Here is a 22,141-nt window from a genome sequence, read left to right as displayed (position 1 = left end):
TCCCTAAGTTTCTTATCACACTTTCGGTGTTTACACAGTAATAGTGCTAAACATACATATGCAGTGTCAGAGACAGGTGAGCAGGTTTATAAAACATGCATTGCATTACTGCATACAGTTGTAAACAAATTAATACATCTCTTAATAGAATGTTATAAAAATGACTGAGATTGCTTACAATGCAGACCTAGAGTCACAGTGGATTAGTATGGCGAGTTTTAAGTGCAGAATAATCAAAGTAGAGGGAATAGGGAATGCGTTAGTGGGAATTAAGGGCTTGATTAGGTTGAGTCATTTGATAATAACACTGGCATTTTACCATTTTCAGGAATATCATTTTTTTCTGAGAAATGAATTTTGAGTAAGAGAGGTTAGTATGAATTTCTAAATGTTGGGATCTAGAACAGAGTAGTAGTGATTTGTGCATTGAAATGTAGTTTAAAGGTTCTGTAATGAAGTTGCAAAATGTCAAGTTTTCAAAGTTTGTAGGTTGGGGAGTCTCATATTTATCTGGAAAGTAGCGGAGGGAAGTTTGGTTTATAGTAGTTTGAACAGTTGTGATCCAGGAAGGTCTACCCTTTGTTTTACAGGAAGCTATTTTGCTTTTAGTAGTGTTTTGCAGTTTTCCTGTTGTGAATATGTGTTGAACCTGCATATTTTATTGGTGAGTATTTGTGTGTTTGATTTTATTTTGAGGCATATGCTCTAAAGGGAAGTCTGTATTCTAGTTGAGATAGTAAAATGCCTCTTCCAGTGTTTTTCCAGAGGGGTTTGAAAGGAAGCAGGTGATTTTTGTTAGCCCGGAAAAGTAGTGAGTGTGTTTTCTTTCTTGTATGTCTGTGTAGGGAGAAGCTGAGAAAAGGATCTTGCTGAGAGTACCCTATATTTAAATAAGTTGGTCTTTTCAGCACTGCTGTGGTCAGTCATTTGTGGAGGTAGTTTAACTTAGTTTTTATTTTGTGCTAAAGACCATGGTATTTGTTTTGAGTGAACTGAGTGTACATTTATTATTACTGATCCAGTGAATCAGATAGAAGAAGTCCGAATGAAGTTGTTTTTGTTAAGCTGTGAGGAATTTATTTGAGCAGTGTTGTACTATGTGATCAGCACATAGTAAGAGTGGGAGAGGAGGACCATCCAGGTGCAGTTTGTTGATATATATGGAGAAGAGGAGTGGGGCAAGAATGGACTCTTGTGGAACATCTTGCTTTAGATTGGCTAATGGAGAGAGAGAGAGAGAGAGAGAGGAAAGAATTTTAACATGATGTGTTGGTTAGTTAGATAGCATTCGAACACGTTATGTGCAATGTTTCATGTTATTTACTGAATTACAAAGTATATTTGTTTTGCAGCATTTCTGATTATTGTTAAAGGCAGTTGCAAGTTACTTTCCATACACATTTGTGAACATATTGATACCAGTTATCTTTGCGTTTACAGTAGTAATCTAGTTTTCCTGTTTACTTAAAGGATTCAAAACTGCCAGTGCCTGTCCGAAATACACTGCTGGACCTATTTGGGCAGATTGAGCGAGAGTTTGAAAACCTGTATATCGAGAACTTGGAATGTAAGTAACAGTTAATATTTTTGTTACATAACGTGTCATCTTGCAGTTTATATTTGGTTGCACTAATGTAGATTTCTGTGCAAAAAAAAAATGTTGTGTACACAGTCCTCCTTTGGTCAGACTCCGTAAATTAAGTATCTCATTTTATTGTCATAGTTTTCTGTGTAGTTCGTGTGGATAAATTAGAGACCAAAGTCTTTAGAGGTACTGTAGTCTTCAAGCAGACAATAGCGGTGGGGTGGTAATGTAATTATTGGGTCGTGTGTGTTTGTTTTATTTGGCCTCATCCAGCACATAACCATCAAACCCTATCTTCATGTGGTTATTTCTTCTTCCCAATCCTAGAGTACCAGGTTAGGGAAGCAAGAGCTGGGTTTTCTAGTCTTCATTCAACAGGAATGGGAACATTTTTTGAATGCTAACACCACCTCTTTTTGTTGGTTGAAATGTGTATCACTATGCTGAACCCAGTAAAAGTATTTGTTTCCAAATGTCTGTGAATCCAGTTAGCATGAGCACTCCTTGGTAGACATGCACTCCCCAGAGTCTCTAGTTCCAAGTACTACAGTCCTGGGCCTTTTGAGATGAAGCTATTGTGGTGGGACTGTTGTAGCACCCTCCCTTTTGGATAGGTTAGATGGCATTGGCCGCTTACTCTTTCCTCCCTGACCAACTTCTCCAGGATCAGAGTTTGTCATCAAACCAGGTCTTCTGGGGCATAGAGCTGTATTTTGAGTGGGATGAGATTTGCAAAGGGGCATTGACAAGAGCACTCTTCATGTAATTGTGATCATTAACAAATAGGAACAATTGTGCCAAGTTACTTTTTGTTTCTGCTAAATGTGTTCCTAATAGTGCAAGTATTTAGTTAGTTACAAGTTAAAAGTTAGATGTACACCGGAGTATAGGTGACTACAGTCTTTCAGACCTACACATTCTATGTTATTGCTAGTTGCCAGGAGTAAGTGTAGTCTTGGTAATAATGTTTTATTCTTGGGTTGAGAACAAATTTTTTTTTGCTTTGTACCATATTATTTAATGCAGTTTTTAACTCCTTTTGCTAGATTAGCAGTCCTACTAACTATGAATTCTTAAGTTTATTGTTCTCCACTGTAAATATGCTACATTATAAATGCAAACAAAATCCCAACTTTTGCTGAATGATTTTTGACAGAATTTCTTCTGATTAAATTGACTGACACTATAGCTGTTCTTTACACCTGCCATAGTGAAGTGAAAATTGGATTGTTCTGCTGGTAAAATTCCCTAGTCTCTCAGTCTTAATGGAGTGTGGCAAAACTTTTCCAGACAGGCAAGATAACAATAATTAGTACATTTTACATGTTAAGTGGGGACATCATTTTTATTAAGTGTGATAAAAACATAGTGAAATGCTGAAGTTATGCAACATTTTTCATGTTTGCAGACATTCTTTCTGTCTTTTTGTGTCTTTATTTGCTACCAGGATTTTGCAGTGGTTTTCAGCATTTCTGCCCTTCCATTTTCAGATTAGGAATAAGGAAAACTGTACAAAATGTCCTGGCTAACTTAGCAAAAGTAAAGTATTTTTACCAGAGGAAAAAAAAACAGTCCTGTTAAGTACTTAAGTAAATCTTTATTCAACAGTAGACATACCATGTTTCCCATGCTGCATCTTTTTACCAATCCAGCCCAAATTTACCTTGGTGGTTACTAAAGCTGCTTTTGTTTATAAGGTCTTCTTGGCCATCAACACTTGTGACCTCTTGTTCTTCCCACTTAGTCTCTATACCAGGTATTGTAATGCATGGCTGAGAAAAAGTTTAGCTGTGGTAAGTCACACGGTATGCACAGCTCATGCAGTCATTATATGCTGTTACCTTCATGAATGCACTTTTAGAATAGATACCATCTATCTTCAATGCCCTTATTAACAAAATGTGAGATAACATGCTCCATATCCTTTCATAAGACGTAGTGAGACTAATAAGTCTGTAGTAACCAGGGTATGTGGTTGGGTCACCCTTGTTTAATGTTATTACTGTGGGATTTTTTTCTCCAGACTTCAAGAATGAAACCAGTGGATGTGCTTACTTGGGATTGTGGAATAGCTATAATTGTGGGTGGAGTAAAATATGCACTGTATTTGTAAGTTAGAATATTAGCCATTTCCTTTCGGTCAGTGTATGTAATATTATTGTGGACTTGCTCTGAACATTGCTGTGTTTTCATTCTTAACTTCCTAACATAGTCAAAAAAAAGATTTGTAGTTATGTTTTGGTATTAGTAGTTTTAAATTCATACTCAGATCTGAGCATTTTAATGGTGCCCTTAAGCTTTTTACTGGCTTAAGTGTGCTCTAAAGGTAGATAGAATGAGATTTCTTATAAGCATTAAACAATTTCTTTTTTTTTTTTTTTTTTGTATCTTTTTGAATATGGGTACTCCACATAGGGAGTTGTTTTTAAACTTTTTATAGTTGCAGCTAGAGACTGTCTTATCAATACAATTACTTAAGATGGAATAGAAGTCAGAGGCGTAAGCAGCAGCTTTAGCAATGCTGTCCTATTGGAGGAGAATTACAGCAAAATGTATGTAGGTTATTAGGACAATGTGCTTAATCCGTCTTTGAGAAGTCTTTGTCATATATCCCTGCTGGATCTACTTTATCAGACTCTCCCTTGGGAGCCTTCCTCAGCAATTAGGCATGTAGTTAAATCTTTAAGAAGAGGGTACTACATTTAAAGCCTCAAAGAGAAACTTCTCCCTTTGAGGCCTTATTTTATTTTGGGACGACGAGCCAAACCTCCCTTTGAGCCACCTATTCCATTTCTTAAGTTCCTGTACTGGAAGGTGTTAGCAGTTAGTTCAGCCAGGAAGATATCCAAGTTGCAAGCCTTGATGTGTGCTTCCTTATATGTTTTTTCTGTCAGGAGTAGATAGCCTTATCTATTAACCATTTTTTGTTGTTGATGTGATGGATGACATTTCTTAATCAAAAATTTCAGTTACTTCGCTGTTCACCATCCTTAGGATATAGAACAGGTGGTGATGCATTTGAACTACCCCAAACATGTTCATAGTTGATACTAGGCTATCTGCCCTAGGGCATTTATAAGCCTAGCCAGAGTGTGTTTGGCTTTCGCCACCCTTTTAGATTAGTTGACTGTGCCTCTGTATAGTAGGTCACAGAAGATAGCCCTTTTGAGATTAGTTTACTGTGCCTCTGTCTAGTAGGGACACAGAAGAGATCCCAGGGGTAAACCTACGATCTCCCATCCACTCGTCAAGATTTATCTTGAAGAGGGTCATTGAGGGACTCTGCCTAACATGGATTGGGATTTTGTTCCAGAGTGAGGGGAGCCTCTGGGATATGAATCTGTCCCTCCAGCATGTCCTATTTATTTCTGTGCTGAGGTTTAAGTCCCTGGAGCGTGTAGCTCTAAGGGATTTGGATTTCCTGAGGTGGAGCATGTCCATTAATTCTGGGTTGGACATGGCTTTATACGTCAGGCACAGATCGCCTCTGAGTAGGCAGTAAGCAACTGAGTAGAGCTGGAGATTCTTTAGCCTAACTGCGTAGGGCATCTGTTTGAGTCCCTTGATCCTCTTGGTGAGGTACTTTTGGGGTCTTTCCAGTTGCTGCAGGTGTCGGGTAAGGTACATCCCAAATGGGGCATTGTATTCAATTATGGGCCTGATGAGTGATGAGTAGAGGGGCACAATGACCTCTCTTAATCTAGATGTAAACCCTTTTGTGATAAGGTGGGCTATATAGAAGGTCTTTCTAACCACTTTGGCAACGTGATTGTCAAAGGAAAGATTGCTATCTACTTGGGTCCCCAAATCCCTAATTACTTCTTCCATACTTAATGGATTACCACCTATGTGGTAATTTGTGGGCACTTTGTTTTTCCCAAAGGGGATGACTATGCACTTTTTGGCATTTAGCTTTAGGCCATGGCTCTGGCACCAGCTATCCGTCTCTGTGAGACCTTTTTGAAGCTTGCTTGTGTCAGTCGGCGAGTCGATTATGGCACCCAGTTTGCAGTCATCTGCAAACTTGGTCAGCCATAGTTCTCCCATGTTAGCCTGTACCTCAGAGAAATATATACCGAACAAGAGAGGTCCCAGGACAGAGCCTTGTGGGACGCCACTTGTAACTGGTTTAGAGTCTGACATGGCACCTGCAATTCTGACCATGTGGGTTCTATCCTTGAGCCAGTTTTCAACCCATCTTGTGACATAGGGGTTGATATTTAAGCTGGTGAGCTTATTTATGATGCCCGAGTGGGGTATTGTGTCAAAGGCTTTTGCGAGGTCCAGGTAGGCTGTGTGGACTACCTTCCCTTCATCTGTGGCCTTGGTGACTGTTTCAAAGAAGTCGACCAAGTTCAAGAGGCAAGATCTGCCCTTAACAAAGCCGAATTGGGTAGGATCCAGTGTTTGGAGGTTCCCAATGTCTTTGTTTATGAGTTTCATGATGATACGCTCCATAGCTTTGCAGACCAGGCTAGTCAGGCTTATAGGGCGATAGTTTCCGGGGTCCGTTGTGGCACCACCTTTGTGGAGTGGGACCACTGTTGCTGTACGCCTTTCCTTGGGTACATATCCTATAGTAAGGCTGAGATTGAACATTGACTTTATGTGAGGGTTCAGTTCTTCTTGGAGTTCGTGTAAGACGCAGCCCGGGACACCATCTGGTCCCATTGATGCTGTGTTTTTTGCTTTGGAGAGGGCAGCTCTCACCTGTCCATCTGTGATGTCAGGGAGGCTACACTCTGTTGGGATAGACATTTGCTCTTTTGGGGGGGAAAAGTTTGCACTGAACCTGTCTGCCAGGATGTTGGCAATGTCTGTGGGTTCAGTGTATTTTTTGTCATTTTGAACTAACTCAGAGCATATCTGGGAGTTGCCACCCAGGTTCCTGACATAACTAAAGAAGGCCTTGTGATTATCTTTAGCATCTTGTGCAATTTTTATTTCGAAGCTGGCCTTTGATGATTTTATGAGGGATCGTAGTTTCTTGCTAGTACTGATCAGAGATGCCTTCCCTTTTTGGGATTTTGCTCTGTCATGTAGTAGCTTCCTCCTTCTGTTGTATAGCTTATTTATGGCTGGGGTCCACCAGACAGGTCTCCTGCCTTTGGAGGAATGAGTCTTGGTTTTATTTGGGATAGCGCGATCCATGCATTCCTGTAGGTGTCCATAGAAAGCGTTTGTAAAGGATTCTGTGGTTTGGGCTGTATTTTCCACTGTCCCGGGGGCTTTGAAGGATTCCACCTCGGTTTTGAGAAGTGTGAAGTTTGCTTTTGAGAAGTTCTTCACCGTGGCTTCCTTGGCTAGGGGTGGGGACGGGATATGGATGTCCAGTGAGATTAATTTATGGTCAGATCTTACCAATGAGGGGTATACCTCTGGTATGGAACATAGAGTCCATATGTTGGTGATGATCAGGTCCAATATGTTTTCCCCTCTTGTGGGAGTGGTGACCAGTTGTTCCATAGCATTTGAGTTTATAAATTCTAGGAACCGGTGGGCGAGGATGTTGGGGCTTGAGTAGTGCTCCTAGTCTATGTTTGGGTAGTTGAAGTCACCCAATATAATGGTGTTTGGAGAGACCTTCATTTTCTCCAGTGTTCTCAGGAAAGCCTAGTGGGGTTCCTGAGTTTGGGAGGGTGGTCTGTAGCAGGCTACAAACTGAAAGGCAGTTTTGCCCACTGTTAGTTGCACATGGATGGTCTCCGATGCTTCATGCAGTGCCACTAACCTGGAGGTGTGGGTATCTTTGATGAATGTGGATACTCCCCCTCCTTTTGTGGTTCGGTCTGAGTTTTGGGGCTGAAAAGCATGGTATGAGGTATAACCTGGTAGTGCTGGGGTGCTCTCGGGAGCCTTGAACCAGGTTTCTGTTACTGCACAGATATCGATATTCTCCATACTGAGGAGAGCCTCGAGTGCGTGCATCTTGAGGTTTAGACGTCTGGCGTTGAGCAGCATTACCCTTAGTTTCTTTTTCTTTGTGTTGTCTATGGAGGTGGGTTTGTCTTTTGAGCCTTGCCTAAAAAGGCACTATGGGGGTGGCAAGAGCCTTAGCCAGTATTCGAAAGCCCAGGGGTGACAGGTACAAGCCGTCCCTAGCGAAGCAACGTGGCTTGTCGAGCATGTCATCCCAGGCTGACAGACACTGGATCCTCTTTGAATGACACCAATACTTTAGCCAATTGTTAAAATTGATCATTTTGTCTTTATACTGTGGCATCATTCTTGGTGAGGGTAAGATGCTACTCAAGGTCAGGGTCATACCGGCCTGGGCTACATGATCGGAGAGCTCCTCTATGTCTCTTTTCATGTAGTCCAGGGAGGTACGTCTCAGGTCATTCACACCAGCATGGACAATGATGGAGTCATATTTGTACTTGCTTTGGAGTGACCTGAGTGCTTGTGTTATGTGGCGGATCCTGGCACCCGACAGGCAGCTTACAGTGACCTTCTCCTTGTTCAGCCTGGTGAGTGGGACGTCAGTTTGTCTGACAATAGAGTCACCTATTACAAGTGTATTAGGTGTGTTGTTTAGCCTTAAGGGCTGTGACTGTGTGGCACACTGACTTTGTGAACTATGTGATACGTGGGTATTGTTGTGGGGTAGCAGTTGCTTGGATGTCTGCTTTGGAGGTCTCTGCTGCTTGGGCAGATTTTTATTTAGAGCCTCCGAGTATGTTTTTGTGTGTTTATGTGTTTGGTTTTCTGTTGTGATAGATCTATGTGAGACTGGATTTGTGGTGTGTGTGGTTACCTTCTCCTCCTGACTGACTGCACCAGTATTGGGTTGAGAGAGCTCAGCCTCCAGTTTGGCTATATAGTTGCATCTCTCACATATATTTGAGCTTGTTGGGAGGAGGAGAGGGTGGTCTGTGTACATAAGGCAGTTATAACATTGCCTCAAGATTCTCAGATTCACCAGCTGGACTGGAGAGTAAACCCGAAACTGACTTTTGGACATGCCAGAATAGTATAAGGAACTACTTTTTGACTGATCAAAAATGACCAATAGGGAGCCAAGTATTTAAAGGGAGTATAAGAGGGTGTAGTGCTTTAGTTTATTAGTGCTTGCTTATAAGATTACTTATATGAGAAACTGCATGGCTTTAGAATGAAAATAGAGTGCTTACTTTGAGATTTAGAACAGTTCTAAGGGAAAAAGTGAAGAGCAGACTTTGTGGAGCCGGGAATAGTTTAAACCCGTTTAAGCGGCACTGCGCTAGGCGCAAAATCGTGTAAAACTGCACAAATGCAGGTTCAAAAGCAGGGAGACTGAAAGAGATAGGAATTGACCCAGAGCTGCCAATAAGCTACTAGTTTCAGGGCTGAGACCACTCCTCCAGGGACAGATAGGCTGCTCAAAGCTCCCCACTCTCACTGGTGAACAGAGAAGCTTCCTCCTAACCAAGTAAGGATATGGGCAACACAGGAAACTATACCACAGTCCAGAATTCAAAAAAACCTGAAATCTGGACTAATCTAGTTCAGCAAAGGCGGGAAAAGAGAATTTTTTTTGTTTTGTTTTGTTTTTTTCAGGAACCAGCAGAAAAACACACATAAAACACTGTAAATGCTATAAACAGGCTAGCGCACTTTAGTGTGTAGCCTACAACAGTTATACAGTACAAAAACGACTTAAATTGATATAAAACAAGTGCAAAAACTGTAAAAAGCAGAAGGCAAATGCAATTTAAACTTTTTGAAGCAGAGATCAGTTAGAAATTCGCTTTTTTGGTGGGAAAAGGCAGTCGGAGCAAAAAAACAGAGAAAAAATACTTAAATCTGGAAAAGTCTCTCTTGGGTCTCTGTTGCCTGTATCACTCTGCAGGACACCATGAGGAGCTGTGCGGAGTTGTATACTGGTGCATACCGCGCATATGCGGGTTTTAAAGCAGGGAAGCTGAAAGAGATAGGAATTGACCCAAAACGGCCAATAAGCTACTAGTTTCAGGGCTGAGACCACTCCTCCAGGGACAGATAGGCTGCTCAAAGCTCCCCACTCTCACTGGTGAACAGAGAAGCTTCCTCCTATCCAAGTAAGGATATGGGCAAAACAGGAAACTGTACCACAGTCTGGAATTCATTTTTTTTTTTTCAGGAAACAGCAGAAAAACACACAGAAAACACTTTAAATGCTATAAACAGGCTAGCACACTTTAGTGTGTAGCCTACAACAGTTATACAGTACAAAAACGACTTAAATTGATATAAAACAAGTGCAAAAACTGTAAAAATGCAGAAGGCAAATGTAATTTAAACTTTTTAAAGCACAGATCAGTTAGAAATTCGCTTTTTAGGCGGGAAAAGACAGTCCGAGCAAAATAACAGAGAAAAAATACTTAAATCTGGAAAAGTCTCTCTTGGGTCTCTCTGTTGCCTATATCACTCTGCAGGACACCACGAGGAGCTGTGTGGAGTTGTATACAATAACAAACTTTTTAAATCACAGATTCGCTAAAAAAAAAAACTGGCGTTTTAGGCGGAAAGAGTTAAGACAGCAAGAAAAGCAGAAAAGTGATACTTAATCACGCCAAAGTCACCCGTTTGTCTCTCTGCTGCTGTAGACTCTGCAGAACACCTGGAAGGCACTTGCTGAGCGGAATACAAATGTAAAAACTGTGCAAATTAGGTTTTTATAGCAGGGAAGTGAAAGAGATAGAAATTAGCCCAAAATGGCCAATAAACTACTAACTTCTGGGCTGAAACCACTCCTCCAGGGACAGATAGGCTGCACAAACTCTCTTACAGGTGAACAGAGAAACTTCATTCTATCCAAGTAAGGTAATGGCAACACAGAAACTTGTAACACAGCCCTGGATTCAGCAATAACCTGAAAACTGGACTATACTAGTTCAGAAAGGTGGGAAACAAGTATATAATTTTTTTTCAGAAAATAGAGCAGATACAATCAAAATTAGCCCAAAAAGGCCAATAAACTACTAACGTCTGGGTGAAACCACTCCTCCAGGGACAGATAGCCTGGTTAAAGCTCCCCTCTCTCACAGGTGAACAGAGAAACTTCCTTCTATCCAAGTAAGGTATGGCAACACAGAAACTTGTAACACAACCCTGGATTCAGCAATAACATGAAAACTGGACTATACTAGTTCAGAAAGGCAAGAAACAAATCAAGTATATATATATATATATATATATATATATATATATATATATATATATATATATATATATATAGATATATATTTTTTTTTCCAGAAAATAGAGCAGATACAATCAAAACAACACTTTACCCAATTAACCAGTTAAAAAACTTAAAACTGAGCCTTGTTCCAGCAGTCTTCAATCAGACAAGTTCTAACTGCACAGTCCTGCCACTAGGGTACAGAGAAACCTTCTCCAAAAAAGACCACCTTGGTCAGTGCACAAGTCATACAAACAAAGCTAGATCCAGCCGGCCTGAATCTAGTATATGCTACAGCAAACAAGGCGTACCGATTTCAGAAAGAAACAGTTCAAGTAAGCATGCGCAATAAGCCTTTAACCAGAAATTCCCAGCTCAGAAGGGCAGAAGCTAGCCTCTCCTCCCACAAAAGTGCAGACCACAAACCTACTTAATGTAAAATAACTGGCCTGAAGCCCAAGTCCTTAACCTAGAACTAATACATTTTTAGAATAACAGACACTGAGCCTTCAATCAGCAGTTCCCAACTTAGAAGGTACGCTACCTGTCCTGCCACAACAGTGCAGACCACAAACCTTCTTAATGTAAAACAACTGGTTTGAAACCCAAGTGCTTAAACCAAGGGCCTTAGAATAACAGTTACAATTTAATCAGGCTACTAACAAGCAGTAATAAAGGCAGCAGAATAAATTTAATTGAGCACTTTTAAAAGAGGCAAAAGCAAAATAAGGTAAAGTAGGAAGAAACACAAATACAGTAAGGCAGATGAAGTGCAATTTTTTTTTTTTGAGATGGAGGAAACAGAGCAGATTAAGATACTATATGGGAATGCCCTTCCCAAGTGCTCTCTCTGTACACCGCAGAGGAGATGGGATTGGTAAGAGTATCCAAAATCAAAATATGATCTCACTGTACTCAGTTGAGTGAGAGAATGAGATGGGTCCAGGAGGAGTGTGCAAAAAGAGATTTACAGCAGGGGCGGGCAATTCCAAAGCCACCAAGATTAACACCACAACAAGAAACAGGGTGGGGAACTAACTGCAGAGATTCAGACACACAATATTTACTCACTCAAATCTTAAATAAGTGCAGAAAATATACTTAAATCAGCTTGTGTCCAGTTGATATATACAGACAAGTCTCAGTAGCCAGCAACTCGATTTAAAATGATTAGAGAATATTTATATTTGACTATCTTTAGTAAATTAGGAGATCAGACTGTTCAACAAATAATTATAATTGTTTGACTAACAATTCTTTGCATTCTGGAGCCACCAACAAGTTCACCAAGGGTTCTGTCATGGCTTACTCTACTAGGGAGGGGAGCGGCTTCTAATGTATGCATGTCATCTTCCTTAGGCACAGACATCAATATTACAGAAGCTGGATTACCAGTGGGGACTTTCACCACTGATGTCATTATGTTAAACTAAAAAACACCACCAACAAAATGTACTTCAAAACCTTCATCAGAAGCCATGTTGGCTTGATTGTGTTGGTCCATGTGTTTTGATCTTGCTAACCTGATGGGAATGTCATTCGTGAAAGCCATGGTGTAGCTGTACAACCTTGTATTCTACCAAAGTATGAAGATGACAGGAACAGAAAAAGGAGACTGTACAGAACAGCTGTGTGACACAATCTTGGTACTATATGTACAACTTTGTTTCTGTAGTACTAGATTTCACTTTCTGTTTCTTCCTTGATGACTTGTCTGCACCTATTTTGTTTTCTGGTGACTTTATTATGTTGACTAAGTTAAGGTTTATTCTGTCTTGTTAAGTATGCCTTGTCAAGTTACTAGCTGGCACAAGCTGTGTGACTAGGACCCCCTGACCTGATAACAGTGTGTTGATAAGCAGAGTACTGATTGATAAGAGACAGAAAAGGCTGTGTCAACAATTTTGGCACTTGTATAAAAGCAGCCAGCATATTTTTTTTTGTCAGAACATATGTCTGGTATTGTCGGTGCACAACAGATGGCACATAAGCAAGACTGTATACCAGTGTTGTCTGCTCCAACTGGAAAATCCACTTGCTAGCCAGAAATGAACTGTAAAAACCTGGTTATGTTTCTACCCATCTTAGCTGAGTATATAACAGCTCACTCTACAGCTTGCAGTTTAATAAATTCAGTCTTTCAAGCTAGAATAATCTTTGATAGTGATGTTTATCCTGTGTGAAAAGTATATGGTCTGAGGGTGACATTTAACAGTTAATTCTCTGTAATGCCAAGTATCAGCTGTGGCCACCTCCTCTTTTTTTTCCATTTAAGGAATATCTCAAAAATTAAAATCTACTTCTGAAAACAAAAGCCCTTGGTACAGCTGTTCACACTCTTGTTTCTTCATGACCTGAAAACTGTAATTCCTTTTATCTGTATCTTCCTGCATTGGACTTTGTTGACTTTACCTGGTGCCGAATGCTGCTGCTGCCAGGTTAAGTGGAACTCCATGTTCATTTCATACACTGCCTACTATTCTTCATCCCTGCACTGGCAGTTAGCCAGTTACCTAGTTGCTTACTGGGTGGAGCACTGTTTCTACTGGTTAACAGTGCAATGCCCTCTTCACCCACTTTTAAGCTAAATCCTCTAGAATTTTACACATTTTAGTATTTTGGCTCTCTGTCAACATCTAACTCTTGATCTCTTTGTTTTGTGTGTACTCCTCTTACCACTGTTGTAGAACTGGCATACCCCCAACTACTTCCTTCTTCACTGCAACCACCCCCCCCTTTTTTTACTTTTCCTTCTTTGACAACTGCTACTTGTCACACATACCTAGACATCTAGTCTACAAATCTGTATTAACTGTACTTGAAATACTTACTGTATGTACTCACAAAATGTGTGCTGTAATTTCTGTGTAAATTTTTCTCTAACTAAATATGTTTATGTAGTTTTTCTTTGAAAAGGGTCTTGTGTGACCCAGTTGGATCCTTCCTAGTGACCAAATGCAAATAAATAAATAAAAATACTGGACGGTTTTTAGGCTTAGCCCAGAGTTTATAACCAAAAGTGTACTCAGCAAACAAAATATACAAGTATTTAAACACCACAGTTAGATTTTATTTTGTCTTCAAAGGTTTGCTCTAGCTTATAAAGCAGTACCTGACCTGACACTTGTTTAGCTACAAGAATCTTGAAACTGTCCCAGAGTTCGATTTTGTACTGTCACAACTAGAGTGGTAAAATAAAAATTACTTTACTGTGAAAACATTTCTTCTAACTGATTGAGTAGTTTTTTCTTTACTTTTTAAATTTGTATGCACGTTCTCATATTTAAGTTGCTTAATCACAATTCTGAATGCTGCAGATTGAGTACGTTGCTAATGATGCATTGCCACAGTAACATTCTGTGCATTTTGCCTTTGATGTGCAGTTTGTATAATGCATCTAAGGAAGCCCAGACATGTAGCCATGCAGGTGTCAAGGTGAACAAAGATGCTTGGTGCTGCAGGTAGAAATGAATTAACAACTGTTGTAACTTCCTCAGTGAATCACATCTTCCAGCATAGTAGTAGTAGCCTGGGGAACCTAAGACATTGATACGTAGTCATTTGTAAATGCATAGTTAGTGTCCTAATGCCATAATAATCAGTGGCATGCGTTTTCTTTTCCAGAGCTGTAACTAGGATGGGGAGAAGGGAACGGCTTCCCTGGGCACAAACTATTAAGGAATTACAATTGGCAGATGTAGATGGTGTGGAAGTACATTACAGGTATTAATTTATGAAGCAACTTCATAAGTGAATGCCATTACTGCTGTTGCAGTCATGGCATGGCTAAAGCACTCAGTGCATTGGTGATGTAACTGTAACGTGTTGCTTATTGCATTTGTGGCAAGCATGTGCAGTTTTCAGAGCAGACTTTTTTTTTGCCCCCTCAACTATGAATTGTAGGGGTTCCAGTTCAGAGACACTGATCTCATTGCCTGGAGACACAAATCGTAGGATTCAAATCCGAATTAGTGATTAAAATTGTTAAATGACAGAACCTAAGGTTTTTTTTTATAAATAAGGGGCGCCTCAGATTCCTGAAAGCCTGCCTGCCATAAAAATAAATGTAGTTATCAAACAATTTGGGGAGTATTTTATAGATATGGAGCAAAATGAGTAAAAATCATATCAGTTAAAGGAAGAAAAACTTCTGAAAACTGTTCAGTAATAAAGGGGTTAAGACTGAGTCTGTAAGATCAGGGCAGATTAAGATTAGCATGCTCCATCTTTGGGCCTTAAGTGTTGAGAACAAGTTATGTGAGCTATTTCAGAGCCTTTTATTATTAAGGGATCTGAAAATTGTAGTCTTTCACTTTGCTGTCAAGCTGTTTCAAATTCAGTGCTGTCAGTTTCATAAAAAAGTAGTAGCGAGGAATAGCACATTGCAGCTTGAGTTCTAACAGCAGAAGATTTAATTAAGTCAGTCATACTGAAACCATAATCAAAAGAAAAGAACAAAATATTTTTAGACTTTGTGGCCAGATCGAGCAAGGAAGAGATTAAAAAATTGTAAGGGCCCCACAAACACTGGACAGAATGTATCATTAGCTACCTTTCTTGTGTGTACTTTGATGGGGTGCTGAACTGCAGTATGAAATAAGAATAACGCATTAGACATTGAGTCAGCTCTTAGATAATATCCCTTGCCTAATTCTTGTTGACTTCTTAAGGTAGATCAAAATATGTTCAATTGGTACATCGAAAATCTGTTCACTTGGAGGATACAGTATGAAAAAGAATCCGTTTAGACCATAACATGTAAAAATGAGTCTTCCAAGTCAAATGCAGCATTTTGAATTGTACAAGACATCTTTTATGAAGTAAATATTCCTCCTCAAAAATTATTTTCTTGGTGTGGACAAAAGGAGAGAAAAGCAGAAGAAACAGAAATTAAACTTTGAGCAGTGAAGTATCTGCACTAGATCATGTAGCGAAATTCTGGATTTTTTGGCATTTGTAAGGTACAATGTTGTGATGCAGGACAATAACCTTAACATGTCATAAAACTAAAGTGGTGAAAAGGAGTCAAAAACTGTGTATTAGATGATAATATTCTGAGTCGAAATAATCAAAGTATAAAAAATTATCACTAAATTAAATAAAACAGTTAAATTAAACCACCAGTTACTCTGTTCATTAAGTGGATAGGCATCCTTTTAAGAATAGGTAAGAATAAGAACCACTCAAGCCCTGGAAAAGCCTGCGAGTTTAAATTAAGCTCCCACTTGGGTACCTTTGCTTTTAAAATATTTATGTTAAAACTTCTATATTTCTGATTTAGTGAACATGTATCTAAAATGTAAAAGCATAATATAATAATGTGAAATGCATAGAGGACCATATCTAGCTAAAACCTTAATACTGAGAGGTGCTTTTTAATAGCATGTGTATGATCCCTGACATATTCCTTAAATTTAGATCCATCTTTCCCACATAAAAACTCTAACATTTGCAGGCATCTTAAGATAAACCAGAGCTTCAGTGTTGTAGCTGAAAAGTCCGAGAAAGTACAAACTCTGTTAGTAACTGAATGTGTGAAAGTGCAAACATACGGAATATATTTCTACTAATAGCGACACTCACAACCTTATGTACCCGATTTAATGTGATGTGGAGCATCATAGGTTCATAGGTTATTAGGCTAATGACCACTAGGGCCCTTACAAGCCTAGCCACGCACCCTAAACCATTGGGTCCTGGGTATCATGGGTGTCTGTATGCAGGAGCATGTTATTAGGAGGTCACAAAGGATTGGGTGGGGTGGGGGGGTTAGGGTAATACTTTTTTTATTAACAGCCTCTGTCCGTAATGGACATTGGGGCTAGACCAGGGGTACTGGTTGTCAGGGTTTCATTTGAATAGGCTCAGGGATGAACTCTTTTTTTATATGTGTGGAGAGAGTCTCTCCAGTACATCCTGTTGTCACAAGTGAAGTTCAGATCCCTGGACCTAGTGCTTTGGTGCCTTTTGTTTTGCACATGTGCAACTGATCTATCAGGGCTTGGCCTGAGGAAACCATGTAAGCCAGGCAAAAAAAAAAACAGTCTCAGCAGTAAGAGACTTAATACAGAGACAGAGCCTTAAGGCAGTCAGTTTTGGACATGGTGTTCATGGCCTGAATGTTCCTAGTGAGAAACCTTTGCGGGCATTCTGACTTTTGCAAATGTCTGGTTAGATACATGCCAAAGGATGCATTGTATTCAATGGTAGGTCTGATAAGGTCTCAGTAGAGTGATACTATAACTTTCTTGGACCTGGATGCCATAGTCTTACCTGTAAATTGTGTGACATAGAATGATTTTCTTATTGTCTTAGCTATGCGTTGGTCAAAGGAAAGATTGCTGTCTACATATTTTCCCAGATTCCTTACTACTAGGTTGACTGTTAGGGGGGTTTTATCACTGGAGTAATTAACTTGGGACGACAGTTTCTCAAAGGACATTATAATGCAGTTTTTGGCATTAAGTTTTAGGCAGTGGCTTTGGCACCAGTCATTTGTCTGTGTTAAACCCGCTTGCAAGATGTTGGTGTCTTGGGTAGAATCTATAATAGGTCCCAATTTACAATTATCTGCGATCCTAGTGAGCCAGACCTTGAGCATTAGCCTTGACTTCCGCGAAATAGACGCTGAAAAGGAGTGAGCCCAGCACAGAGCCCTGGGGTTCACTGTACGCGACCAGTCTCTAGGTGGAAGTAGTCTCATCGATCTTGACTTCTTGAACCCTTTTGTGAATCAGCCAGCAATCCAGCAGATTATGTAGGGGTTTACACCTAACTCAGAGAGCTTGTTAACAGTGATAGGTCAAGATGCACCGCATGCAATGTTTTATCCTCGTAAGCTGCCTTGGTCACTCTCTCAGAGAAGTCTACCAGGTTAAGTAGGCATGACCTTCCCTTAAAACCAAACTGGGATGGGTTCAATGTCTGTAGGTTGTCAGTGTGCTTGTTTATCATTTCCATGATGATTCGTTCCATGACTTTGCATTTTAGGCCTGTTAGACTGATGGGTCTGTGGTTCCCTGAGATAGATGATGGTCTGCCCTTGTGGAATGACTGCTTGAAATGTCCAGTTTTCTTTGCTGTGTAGAGTTTCGCCTCAAGTGGTCCTAATATGTTGTGTTTTTTATGTTGTGTTTTTCAACTGAGGATTGGGATGGGGGAAGGCGAAGGCTTAGGTTGTCTAAGCTTTAGCTGCACCTGGTCCTGCCGGTGGTCCTAGCTAATAGTTGGAGTGTGATGATGGTGGGGATTTCACTTGGTGGAGCTGGGTGGGAGTGGAGGGGTGTGTGTGGGTGAAGTTTGAGCTAAAGTCAGTTGCTGAAGGGTGGGTGGTCACACACCCACATCTATCTAAGGTTATATATATAGCTGAAGCTTAGGCTGATTGTCCTTAGCCTGTGAGGAAGTCCTGACCTCATAACTGGCCTTAGTCCCGTTAGTTTCTTGTTTAGTTGTGTAAGAGAGCACTTGTTTTTTAAGGAAATATTGCAGAGTAGCAGATCCAGTATGATTGATCCTGTGGTTGGAATGTGCACTGTCTATTCTGGGGTGCTTGTGTTAAAGTCCAGGAAGCATCGTGCCTATGAGTTTGAGGCAGCGTAAGTTTCCCATTCTGTAGAGGGGTAGTTAGTCAGCTGTGAATAGGGGGATTGTGAGCACCTCTAGAAGGTTTAAGTAAGAGCCGTGAGACTCTAGCGGCATAGATGGTGACATGTAACTAGCCATGATATGGTGAGGGACCATATCTATGGTGACTTTGCATATGGATGAGCTCCATGGTATCATCCTGTTTAACCAACCTGGAGGTATGTTTGGTGCTAATGTAGATCAAAACACATCAACCTTTGGCCCTAATCTGTGCTGTTTTAGGTCTAAATGTGTTTAAGGCTATATAGCCTTGCACTGCTGGAGTACTTTCTATGGCTTTAAACCAAGTCTTGGTTACGCCACAGATGTCTGCATTCTCCAGAGTGTGAGGAGTGCTTGAAGGGTGTGGAGTTTTAGGCTTCTAGCATTGAGCAGTAACACCTTAAGCCTGCTTGGCAACTTTTTCACTATGTTGGTAGTTTTATCTTTTTGACATTGCCTAAAAAAGGCTTTAAGGGGGCATAAAGTTTTAGCCAATATCCAAGAGCCTAGGGGGGAACAGGTGTAGCCCATCCTTGGCAAAGTAGCGTTGTCTGTTGACCATGTCCTGCCATGCTGACAGATATTGGATTCCCCTGGAGTGACACAAGAAACTAAACCAATCATTTTATTATGTTGTCTCACAGCAAGAGGCTCTCCTGTTCGATTCTCGTCTTGGGTTGGTCTGTGTGGAGTCTGCATGTCCTCCCCGCAGTCGAGTGGGCATTCAAAAGACATGCGTTGAATGGGCATGCCTTCGTTGAAGGTTGGGCATCAGGCTGGCAACTTGACACCATAAAAACCAACTACTAATCATTAGTGGACCCGGAGTACTGCTGTGGTGACCCCTAACCGGGAAAAGCCGAAAGACCAACAACAACAACTGTAGGATCATCCTTGGTGAAGTTAGAATGCTGGTCAGTGCAAGGCACATACCTGTCTGTGACACATATTCCGAGAGATCCTTTACATCTCTTTTCATGTAGTCCAGCGAGATATGTTTCAGGTCATTTACATCTGCATGGACTATGATGGATTCATATCGGTACCTGGGATGAAGTGACTTGAGAGTGTGAATGATATTGTGGATCCTGGATCTAGATAACCTTTATCTTCTCCTTGTCTAACCTGGTAAGTCGGGCATCTGTGTGTTGCACAGTGGAGTTCCCAGAGATAAGGGTATTAGTTGCTTGCCTTATGGGTTTAGCCTTAAGGGAAATGTTTGATGTTGCTTTCGGTTTTTGTTTTAGTGATTGCTGAGGAGCAATGTTGCTGTTAGATAGCTTTGGAGGTCTTTGAGATTTGAAAAGGTTTCTTTTAAACACCTCCGCATAGGACAGAGTGTGTGTGTGTGTGTGTGTGTGTGTGTGTGTGTGTGTGTGTGTGTGTGTGTGTGTGTGTGTGTGTGTGTGTGTGTGTGTGTGTGTGTGTGTGTGTGTGTGGTGAGCGGTCTGTTAGCGATATAGTGTTGGGTATTCCTCGTATCCTCATTTGTGTGCAACAATTTTGCCTGAAAGGAAGTTGTGTATTTACATCTCTCCCGTACTGTTATTTTTTAATGATTATCTGGTTGTCTGAGAACATGAGACAATTGCTACTTTGCCTTAGGATGCCCAAATCTACATTTGGAAATTGCATATCCATTTTGTCAGGTCCTGTAACAGGGCGTTTTTTTCAGATTAAGGATTGGGTTTTAACAGGGGTCTCCTAGGGTAGTTTTGGGATTAAGAGCAAGATGTCGTATAGTGCTAGGATATGGTAGTGCTATTCCGTGTGCAAGCTAGCTGCTGTAAGCTTAATTCTGCCCAGTGTTGCACCGATGTTCATAGTGTTACCCTGCTGCAGTCATCACATTTGGGTTATCCTAACATCAGGCGGTCCCGCAGTCGGCCCGAATTCCAAAGTCTTGGTCCGGTGTCGGTTGCTGTCGCTTCTTCCCTGACGTCAGTGCACCAGGGGTATATGAGAGGCATCCGACGCCATTTTCTTCAGTCTTTCTTGCCGTGCGGTGCCCGAAGCAGAAGCAGTTCGCAAGTGCCGGTCGGCCGTCACCTGAGATTTTCGAATCGAGTTTCAGTCCGAAGTCTTCAAAGCTAAGTACCCCGTTGGGGAACCTTTTCTTGCCTCAGTCCGATGTCAGAAAAAGTTAACAATTGCATTTCTTGTGGGAAGCAAATACCTCATAAGGACTTTCATTCTTTTTGTATACCTTGCCTAGGCCCAGACCACGACGTCACTGGTTGTCGTTTTTGTGCTAGGTTCAATAAGCGAACTATAAAGCGACGCTTTGATTTCGCATGACACTACGATAGGAAATTTAATTACACTATGCCATCGGAGCAACCGACTACCAACGTGCATAAAAAACGCAAAGATAAAGAAAGGCAGCCTAGGTCCAAGCCAGACTCCGAGCCCTCGGCTGGGCCGGTCACCGGTTCTCCGGTTTTCAGTGAGGTGCCTACGCAGCCCCTGGCTACCGCTGAATTGGATCCCCCGACCGCTTCGGATTATCCAGCAGAGAGTTCTAGGCCGATGCAGCCATTTTCTTTAGGACCTGCTGACGACATTGCAGTAGGAGAAGCCGGTGCTGTAGAAACACCTTTGGTTTCTGAAGGGGTCTTCAGACCGACTACTGTCACCATAAAATCTTATGCTAAGATTAAGACTCCTCTAAAACCAAAAAAGACTACACTTCAGTCTCCAGGTCAAGGCCCTATGCCTAAGAAACAGATGCTTAAAATGGCTGAAGATTTAATTTCTTTGATCAGGGGTTCCCAACCCCCCCCTCCCCTGACAAAAGGCCTAGACAAGAGGAGGGTTATGCCTCCTCTGATCAAGTGTCTGTTTCCTCATGCTCCTCTGAGGAACAGGATTACTCCTTTACCCCTTATGAAGATTCTGATGCTGAAGACTCCATTCCCTCAGCTTCTCCCCCTGAAGATTATTCCTTTGGGGAAACCTTACATACCATGAGGGAACATTTCCACTGGGAAGGTCAGGACTACTCTGACTCAAAGAAAAGGCTCAGAGAGTTTCTTTTACTCCCCCAGCACAGACCACTTGCTATCCCCCCAGTTTTAGACATTGTGGATGATGTTTTCTTAGAATCTAGTCTAAATCCAGATTATCTGCCTCCTGCTCCAGCCAAACCAGATAGATACTATAGAGTGCCTGACTCACACAAATTCCTATACAAAAGCCCTGTTGCTGATCCAGAGACAATCTCCCAGGGTCCCAAAGGGGCTAAGGCTAAAAATCCTGTACCCTCTGAAAGGGACTCCAGAGCACTAGATAGGTGGGGGAAGAAGGTTTACACCTCAGCTACTCTAGCTATGAGAGCACTAAATTGTCAATTTCACATGCTTAAATACCAGCAATTCCTAATGTCTCAAATAAAACAAAAGATGGGCACGCACTCTCAACAGTCTGAATTCAAGGAAATGCAGGATCTGTTGCATGCAGCGGAACAGGTGGACAAACATACTTTACAATGTGGTTTTGATGCCTTGGAAGCTTCCTCTAGAGCAGGTGTTACTGGGTCTGTTATACGTAGGCATGCTTGGTTAAAGGAACAATCTCTGCCTGATCATGTTAAAGCAAAGTTACTAGATGCACTCTTACAGCAGGATGTCTTATTTGGGGTTAAAGCAGAGGAGGTTTTAAAGAAAATGGAGGATAAGGCAAAATCTATGCAGACTGTCAAAGATTTCTTACAGGTACAGCCCCCACGCTTCAGCAGAAATTGGCCAACAAAAAATTGGTCCTTTCCAGCTGCTGACAGACCA

General features: G+C 41.1%; 1 protein-coding gene across 1 annotated transcript in view; it reads left to right on the top strand.

Moving 5' to 3' along the window:
• WDR37 (WD repeat domain 37) overlaps positions 1 to 22,141 on the top strand; it is a 1,467,838-nt gene that overhangs the window by 485,205 nt on the left and 960,492 nt on the right. The window contains exon 3 of the mRNA XM_044064684.1: positions 1,471 to 1,567. Coding sequence (XP_043920619.1) covers positions 1,471 to 1,567 — 97 coding nt within the window. The remainder of the gene's footprint in view (positions 1 to 1,470; positions 1,568 to 22,141) is intronic.

Source organism: Protopterus annectens, chromosome 3.part0 (genome assembly GCF_019279795.1).
Source record: "Protopterus annectens isolate FY-2018-M chromosome 3.part0, PAN1.0, whole genome shotgun sequence".
Taxonomy (NCBI): domain Eukaryota; kingdom Metazoa; phylum Chordata; order Ceratodontiformes; family Protopteridae; genus Protopterus; species Protopterus annectens.
The sequence above is the reverse complement of the archived record's forward strand: the minus strand, read 5'-3'. Positions and strand labels throughout refer to the sequence as shown.